Source organism: Labrus bergylta, chromosome 15, assembly GCF_963930695.1.
Source record: "Labrus bergylta chromosome 15, fLabBer1.1, whole genome shotgun sequence".
Lineage (NCBI taxonomy): Eukaryota > Metazoa > Chordata > Actinopteri > Labriformes > Labridae > Labrus > Labrus bergylta.
The window spans coordinates 7,155,829-7,164,803 of record NC_089209.1 but is presented as its reverse complement, the minus strand read 5'-3'; the positions used below and the strand labels follow the sequence as shown (position 1 = coordinate 7,164,803).

Below are 8,975 nucleotides of genomic sequence, written 5' to 3'. Positions count from 1 at the left end.
TAAGACGAGCGCAGGATGCGTATGGAGGAGGGGGTTTCCCTTCATGAGAAAAAAGTCCAACTTAGATCAGAGTCACATGTTAAAGGCCGTGTCTGAAAGAGAAGCACAACTGAAACTCACCAGCAGCCATTTTTAGTGCAGCTTAGTGCAGCCACATGCAAAAAAAAAGTGGATGTATTATTGTAATAATCATAATGTATGTGATAGTAGATTGGTGCATTTTTTAGTCATGGTCTTTGGTCATGATAATGTTAATATCTAGTACAGCAAGGAAATGTATTTTCTGATACGTTTGGACTGGTCATGAGTCTTTACAGGCAAACTGTTGATTAAAGTCTTTTAGATTTCTGCATCTTCACCACTGTATAGACAAATGGACGTAGTCTCAGTGATGTCACCCATGGGCTTCTGAAGCAACTTTTTAAATCACTGCAATTCATGTTAGAGTTTGCCATGTTAGAAATTCTGTCTCAGACGAACAGGAAAGAGCTGGCGCTGAGGCCTTAATAAGACACGCCCCTTATTATGCACAACTCTTAACTTTTATATAATCAAAACCAATGAATAATAAAATAATGCCACCACCCCTACAGCGTGTCACAACAAGCTATTTAGACCAAAAACATTTAAACCAGGATGTTCAAATTAGCTGTTTAATCTGCATGCTAACGGGACATCCAGGTCTTTTTCAGCCAGCCTCGAGTGGACACAAGGGGAACTGCATTTTTGCTTCCACTTCCGCATTGGCTTCATTTTTCAACACAGGAAGTTGCTGCTTGTGTATGCCATTTTCTGGCCATGTAAGCTCTTCCAGTTGTTTTGTGTTTTTGTTGTTATTGTTTTGTCAAGAGGTTTGATAATCACTACTATACCATTCATCCACAGCGGACTTCACAGTAAATAGAGCAGCATTAAGTCTGTGTCAAGTCACAGTCCCAATTTTGCAATTCTGAATTTCCAATGATCAATTTATAGAAACTTTGACCCTATCCATTTTAATGATCTTTATTTGTTACTCCATGTTACACTGAAGTCCTTCCTGATCTGTTTATGTGGAACATGATAGCTCAAGTCACCTTCATGCCTCACTGTGTTCACCCTGAATCCTCCATCAACTCCTCACACACCTCAAACACACTCTGAGCTGTGTTATCGAGCGCCACTCCGTCACAAGGCGCTATTTTGAAACCCAAGCCCACATGGAGGGATATAGGAGCGGCTCCTGGATGAGATGACTGGCGGCTGAACGTCCAGACTGTTGGACGGGGGGCTAGCGGCCATCTTGACCCACACCTTGAGTCCGCTAACAGAGCTACTGCAGCCACCTTGGCTAAGTGCATTCCCAGAGCTGCTGACCCAAATCCCTGCTTGACCCTGGCTGATAAACTATGCTATGGATAGACCACTGGAGTTTTTTCCCTTTAAAATAGGGCTTAGTCCAAAGTTTCCACAGCAAGAAATAATTCAGTTGGCTACTGAGCTTCAATTTGGTGGCCGTAAGATTGTTTTAAAAGCCCAATAACAAAGACCTATTATATACCCCCAACCCCTGAAATCAATCAGGTAACAACTTCATTATTTAATTAATATATTGGTCATTCTTATCTATTTAAAGGCATGCTTTGTGATACTTTAGGGTACGCTCTATAAACCAACAGATGGGTGTAGGGACTGTTTATATACCCACATGATTTAATTAAAAACACAAGCAGAAATTGAAAGTAAGACTTGTAAAATTTACTACTGTAGGAGACTGTAAATTATAAAATGTAGAGGAAAGAGCAGACAGGAAGGTAAGGTAGGAGGCTCCAGGTTCGACGTTGAGTTAAGCCTTTTGGAGTCTGGCCTGCATCAGCCGGCTGCAGGCGGTAATTGGTCGTGACTTCGAGGAACCCTGCACCCACATGTTGGTGGAAGGATGGGATTAACACGTTGTGGGTGCCTCATGAGCCAGCTGAGGGGCTGATACGATTTTGGGAGGCCTTTTCATAGGTGATGCTCGGATGAGGCCCTGAAGAGGAAGCAGTTTAAGGAAAGTTCAAAATGGAGAAGGAAAAACACAGCATGTCATTTTCTCTGAGGGTTTTTAAAGTTCTTTTTGTGTTGGATGATGTTTTTTCCCTGAATTTTAGAAAGTATTCAACCCATGACCAAATTAATACATTCTATGATGCTGTTATTTTCTGTGTAAATAAACTGAATCAGATCCTCTGGGACCACCAATGACACCTGGGGGTCCCAAATAACTGATTTAGTGGCACCTACACAGTGCCGCTTATCTCTTAACATGTGGGGAACTGCATCATGTTATCTCCTCTGTAAGAGGAACCCTGGCCTACCATGTTTTATTTAAAATCAGGGAAAACATTGTTGCAGCAGGTCTGGATCCGATTGACCACAAAACCCCCGATCAAATAAACCAGCCGTGGTTAAAAGCAATATCGTGAAGGCGGCAGTATCAACATGAACATTTCAGTCGAAGAAATGCTGCTGCTGTGCTCTCAGCGTCACCGAGGTGAGGAGAGGGTGAGAGAGCATGTAAGAGAAAGAGCTCCTCAGACAAGTTAAATAGGAACTGCATGATGGTAGTATGTAAAGAGGCGCTATGATTGGTTAATTATGTGCAAGCTAACCCTGATTGGTTAGCGGCTGCAAGGGACAGGCGCTTGCAGACACAGATCCAAAATCAGTTTCACTTTGATAATTCATCCTTCACAAACCAATACAACTGAATTGAGACAAATATTCTTTTTTTATAAAGGCGATGCACTAATTCACCATTTTGTTCCATTGTTTTGTAGGAATATGGCAGCTAACCAGAGCGCGGTGACTCCCCCGTACAATGCTTCCACTCTGCAGGCGGCCTCGGTCTTATCGGGCCCTGCAGCTTGCTTCGATCGGGGCAATATAAATTGGACTTACTCAGAGGAGAGACGCCGGTTCCTCTATCGGGTCAGCGCATTGTTTCGTCTAGGGCTGTATTTATTTAGATGTAAATCAGCTCTGGGAGAGTGTTACGTCCTGTCCTTGTGTAGTGGGCGGTGGACTGAGGCTCATTTGGTGGAGGAAGTCAGCCCCGTCGAGATTGGAGCTGCAAAGATTGTTTTCCATTATAAGGCTGTTATTGATGTGAGGGGGGTGACATCATGCAGCCTCACCCTTCAAGGCAGAGTCGGTGAGAAAGAGCTTCCACACCCATTTCTTATTCATTACTCAGCACGGTGAGGATGCTTGACTTTAGATCATGATATAACTAATTTGAAGTTGTACTGGACAATACAAGGGCACCAAAGGGTCACCTTACCACCAACACTTAAAACAAAGCATAAAAGCATAATGTCTATCAAAAGTAAATGGTAGATATGATTTGTTTTTGGATTTGTTGATGGTATAGAACAACCGTTCATTGAACTTTACAGACAGAAGCTATATCTGGAATGTGTGACCACGCAGGCGCCAGAGCTGTCGAAAGCGTATGCAAACAATAATATGACTTCGCCTCAAGCTTTCTTTGTAACACAGGCAACCCAAGTTGGCCTCTCTTCCCTTACCACATTTTTTATTTTCCTCCACTTGTTACAGTTTTGTTTTCTATGCACATGAACGCCACTATGGCAAGAGCTCGCTTTATGTTGACCGCATTGCCAACCTCAGCTGGATCAGGTTGACACACACTGACGAAGCTAATGAACACCAATGACGATGCATGTTGTCTTGCTAGCCAATGATTCACTCGAGACCTCACTCCACAGTGTACATGCACGTCATACCCAACATTATGAGATCCATGTCGCTCAGTGTGTAGACAATTGCAAAAATCATGCAGTCTGTAGGGGGCATAAGTCTGGACCTGACGAGTTTGGTATTGTTTGATGGGACATAAGATCTTCCTACTCTCTAAAAAGTACTTTAAAGGTTAGCCACTGTGCACGTCATAATGGATAATGTCCACCTGAAATTTACATTGTAACATGTAATGTCTTTCAGTTAAATTTGCGGTTAATAAAGAGTATTTCTAATTAAACATTTTGTTTTTACAAGGGTGGACTTGTCATTGACTTTTTTTTGTCTAAAAAAATAATTTGTGGAGACTCATTTGGTTTGAGCTAATTAAGTAATTAGGCAATAATGTAAATATTAAAGTAAGCAAAATATGTGTATGCAGCCAGTTTGTATCTAAATCAAGTCAAATCAAATCAAGTTTATTTGGATAGCACATTTAAAAACAGCTTCACCTGACCAAAGTGCTTTACAGGCGATGCATAAACGCAAGAAATAAAAACAATAAAAAAATATATACATATGCATATACATACATATATAAACACATATACACGTACATATACATACACATAATACACACACACACACATATATATATATATGCACATACATATATACATGTAGTATACATACATATCACAAACACATGCACTCATACCTGCACATGCATACACACAGATACATACCTAAGCTGAATATATGGGGTCTGTTTCAACTTGTTTTAAATGCCAGGGAAAAGAGGTGAGTTTTGATTTGAATGGATTTGAGGAGTTGATTTGTCTGATGGAGGGAGGCAGTTGATTCCACAGACGGGGGCCGGCCACTGAGAAGGCACGGTCACCTCTGAGTTTTCGCTGAGCTCGAGGGACTACAAGGAGCGACTAGTGACTCCTTTCCCAAAGAATTCTGATATAAATAATAATAATAATAATAATAATAATAACTTTATTTATATAGCACCTTTTAAAAACACAGGTTTACAAAGTGCTTTGACAAACAGCAAGAACAAAGCAAACTAAACCAAACACAGAAAAACATTAACAACAGTAAGAATATAACAGATGCAAAATACCAAAAATAATTAAATACAATTCAACAGAAAAGAACCCAAAGTGCACGATACACAACCAGACATATATAACCCGACCGTCACAAGAACCATCATAAAAACCCAGGAACACAAGATGAAAAAAATGACAAATTTCTGTTTTGTTTTTTTTGTAATTCAACTGAACTACAGGATTTTTTTCTCCTACATTTGTTAAATATATATATATATTTATATATATAAAAAAAAAAAATTATTATATAAATAAAAAAAAAACTGTTTTTAGATTTGTAAACTGAGCCTTTATTCCATTTAAAACCAACAAATAAGTGTCCAGACAAAAATATTACACCTGTTTTTTTTTTTTTTTTGCTCCTTCTACCCTCACGCATCATCCAGGTATCAACCTCACCGTCCTCTCAGCTGTTACATGTCCTCTCCCGGCTTCCGTAGACATTCCTCCGCTGTCAGTGAGTGTGCGGTGACAGACATCCATCGGTGAGCCTCCAATCCAGCTCCAAAGTGTCAACTATGGAAGAGATAAATAACATTGAAGTTGTTCCGTGCACAGAGTCCGACTATCTCAAACCTTTCCGGGTGCACTATAACCAGGTGAGTTATCTTACGGCACGAATTAAAACCTGGTGATGGTGGAGGCTGCAGGATGCTGTAGGCTAGCCCAACCCCCCCCCATTCATTTCGCAGCTAGCATGCTAGCACAACATGAAGGCTAAACTGACCTTAAACACAAACAGTGGCGGCGAGAATTGCAATTACTTCAACTTAAATGTTCAAAGCACTTGTGTCCGCCGCGTTTTCATACATGGTCGGTGGGACGCTGCGCCTTTTACTGAGCTGCAACCCGAAGCACATAAACAAGAGAGTTATTAGCTTGCATGCTAACGGTAGCCTGCTGTGGAGGGGGTTTCTTGGTTGAGCATCACGTTAACGTCAGCACATGTTTTACATTTAGTACAGGGAGGTGCAGACGGCAGTGTTACGGCTGCAAGGAGGGATGTTGTTTCTGCCCTCAGGTCAGGTGAGACTTGTTGATCTTAAGCTGTCAAAGTGACTCCTGTGTGTGTGTGTGTCTGTGTGTGTGTCTGTGTGTGTCTGTGTGTGTGTGTGCTGCAGTGTCAGAGGTCTTCACAGTTCAGGTTTTTTATCTTTTTTACACTGACCTAATTTGCTTGTTTTTTTTTTTTAGCTTTGCCTGTTTAAATCAAATGAAGAATATATAGTTATACCTACTCTAACTATCTATTTGACCGCACACTTCCAGGTTACACCATGAAGTGCTACAGGGACGCGTGCATGCAGATCAGACATGCTGCAGTGATTTACATGAACATGTCTCGGTGGGCCTGTTCTTCATTAATCCTGCTTATGTCTTAAATGAGTTTGGTAATTGTCCGCTTAAATGTGTCAGCGCTACATTATTGCCAATTTCTCTGTGAGAACGAGGTTTGATTTCTGTGTTTTTGGGGTATTTTTGTATTCGAGCTCAGTCCATTCTTTTACATTATCCCACATAGAGAGAGATTCCGCTTAATGAGATCGACGTCATTTCCCTTGAACAATTGCAACATGCAGGAAAACAACCGTTATGATATTTGCTGTGAAGAAATACAGGACACACATAAAAAATAAAATAAAAACAGAGATTGGCTCTCCGAGGGTTTAATAAGACTATCACCCGACCATTAAGACTTCAAGACTTACAGGTGGCCACACCAACCCGAGCACAGAAGCTCTCTGTCGAGTCTGCTTTGTATACGGGGGGAAAGCGGTAGCTCAGTCTGTAGGGACTTGGGTTGGGAATCGGCGGGTCGCCCGGTTCAGGTCCTGGCACGGACCAAGTCCGGAAGTTGGTCTGGTAGCCGGAGAGGTGCCAGTCCACTTCCTTGAGCACTGCCGAGGTGCCCCTGAGCAAGGCATTGAACCCCAAAAAACTGCTCTGGAGCGCTCGCTGTGGGCAGCCCCCCTCACTCTGAGACCTCTCCTTTAATGCATGTCCATAGGATCCTGTTTGTGCATGTGTGAGTATTTCGGCCTTTGTGTGTGTTCATGTTCATTAGACAGAGTGTCAAATTGAATTTCCCCTCCCGGGATTAATAAAGGGTAAATTATTTTTGCATGATTTATCGCCCTCTCGAAGGTGGTGTAGTATACAGATGCATCTCGATACTAATACTCATTAATGTCATTGTTAGATGTAGTGTTTCTGCTGTGAGATGCATTCGTTTTGTTTATAGTGGGTCCAGGTGTAATGGCATAGCAACTTCTGGCCTCATGGGAATAAGTCAAAAAAGGTCACTCGTTTGCAATTGTACCTGGACACTGGACAGAAAAACTTTTATTGGTTACATGATATTACTGTTTCCTTTTTCCCTTTTATGTTTAGTGGATAAGATAAATATATGTGTAGATCCACAGGGCTTTGTTTTGTATACATCTACAAACAGCCAATTGTTTATCGTCTTTGGAAATGGGCACATTAATTAAACTCTTTTTAATAGTTAAAGCTTCATATTCAAGCCTGAAATTGACATCTTCCCTCTTACATACAATTGGACGGTGTATTGTAAATTATAGGCCTGTACCCACTTTGGCACACCAACACCGACAAGTTCTTTCTGCTTGTTGGTGTAGGTATAGTCTCCATCCACTCATGCACCCATCTATCCATCCATCCTTTGCATCCCATCCCATAGCTGCCTTTACAGGTCATTGTAGCAAACTAGGTGTGCTGATTGGATCGTCTTTGACTGACATCTCGTTAGCTTTTCATTATATTTCAGGAGTTCAGAAGTTGTCATGTCGTATAACATCTGCCTCAGTGCTTTGCATTGCATGCTCAATATTATACCTGCTACTAGAAAACAGAAGTCACAGGAGATTGGGATCCTGAAGCACGACTACATCACTATTTGTTGGCTTGAAAAAAAGTGTGATGCCTGCGTCTCCTGATGGTCTCTTTCAAAGTGAGAAACGCTTTCTCACCCAAACATAGGCTGCAGTCCAGCATGCTTTTATTTTTAGGCTTCCAAATATCCAGTGCAGTTTGTTGTGAGAAATCTGCATAGTGACAGTGATGCTAAAGAGGTATCAAGGTAAACCTCAGACCTTTTCAAATACAGAATGTGTATAGACACCTGCATAAATTACACCGTAAACAATGATAAGAGATGTTATTTACTTTATTTTGTACTTTATTTTCTGCCCTTGTGTCCTCTACATGGACTGTCCTCCTTCACTAAAGCCTGTTGATTGGGGGGGGGGGGGGAGATATGCGATACATGTTGGCCCGTGATAATGATAATATCACAGATCATTTATACACAGTATTGCAGGAGAATATATAATGATACACCAAGATATCTTATTAGCTGAAGGACATAATTTGCCCATATGAAGGTAAAGAGGCCGATTTCATTTATTTATTTGCTGCAATTTAGTGTCAGTTTCACAGAATCTGAGAAAAACTATGTTGACATTTTTTTACACGTTTTTGTCTTTACATTTAAATTACAGAACTAAAGAGCTGGGAAACATATGAGTGTAAAAGAACACATAACTTTAAAGAATTTTAGAATTTGACAGACATAACCGCCTTGTTTAACCTGTAAACATTTTATGCGTACACTTTTTCAAACACATAAAAACGTGTTTTTAAATACGTTGTTTTTATGTCAACCTGTATACGGCTGTACCTGAAAGAGCTACTTTCATATTTGCCTCGTTTTCTCTACAAAAAGGAGTTATATCGAATAGTGCTACAGTGTTGTTGTCAAGACCAGACGAAGACATCCCCGAGACCAGAGTGCTCCTAAACCGAGACAAGACCCAAGATATTTAGGGATCGAGACCGAGTCAAGACCAAGACAAAAATCATCATTTTGTGTGCATTATGTCACTCACTCAGACAGTAACACCGGGAAGGTTGCGGCCGAAACCGAGGGATAAAAATAAATTATGAATGAACTGAAGTTATATGTTTTTTTAAAAAGGGGTGTTTTCCTTCTAACCAAAGCAATGATTTGAAAAAATAGTCTGTCAGTGATGTTCTTTACCGGTCTTGATTGATTCTGCTCATGTGCAGAACCACTTGCACATCTTGGGTGCTTGTCTTGACACCTATAAG

General features: G+C 40.8%; 1 protein-coding gene and 1 long non-coding RNA gene across 2 annotated transcripts in view; one reads left to right on the top strand and one right to left on the bottom strand.

Annotated features, from left to right (window-relative positions):
* Window positions 1–512: 512 nt before the first annotated feature.
* LOC136182708 (uncharacterized) lies at window positions 513–6,175 on the bottom strand. Its single transcript, XR_010668753.1, has 3 exons — window positions 5,572–6,175; window positions 5,244–5,360; window positions 513–2,011 (listed from the first exon to the last, which is right to left on the bottom strand). It is a non-coding gene; the product is annotated as an uncharacterized lncRNA (long non-coding RNA).
* Window positions 5,280–8,975, top strand: part of nudt14 (nudix (nucleoside diphosphate linked moiety X)-type motif 14) — a 26,698-nt gene continuing 23,002 nt past the window's right edge. Inside the window, exon 1 of the mRNA XM_020639925.3 lies at window positions 5,280–5,443. Within this exon, the coding sequence (XP_020495581.2) occupies window positions 5,363–5,443 (81 nt within the window). The 5' untranslated portion in view covers window positions 5,280–5,362. The remainder of the gene's footprint in view (window positions 5,444–8,975) is intronic.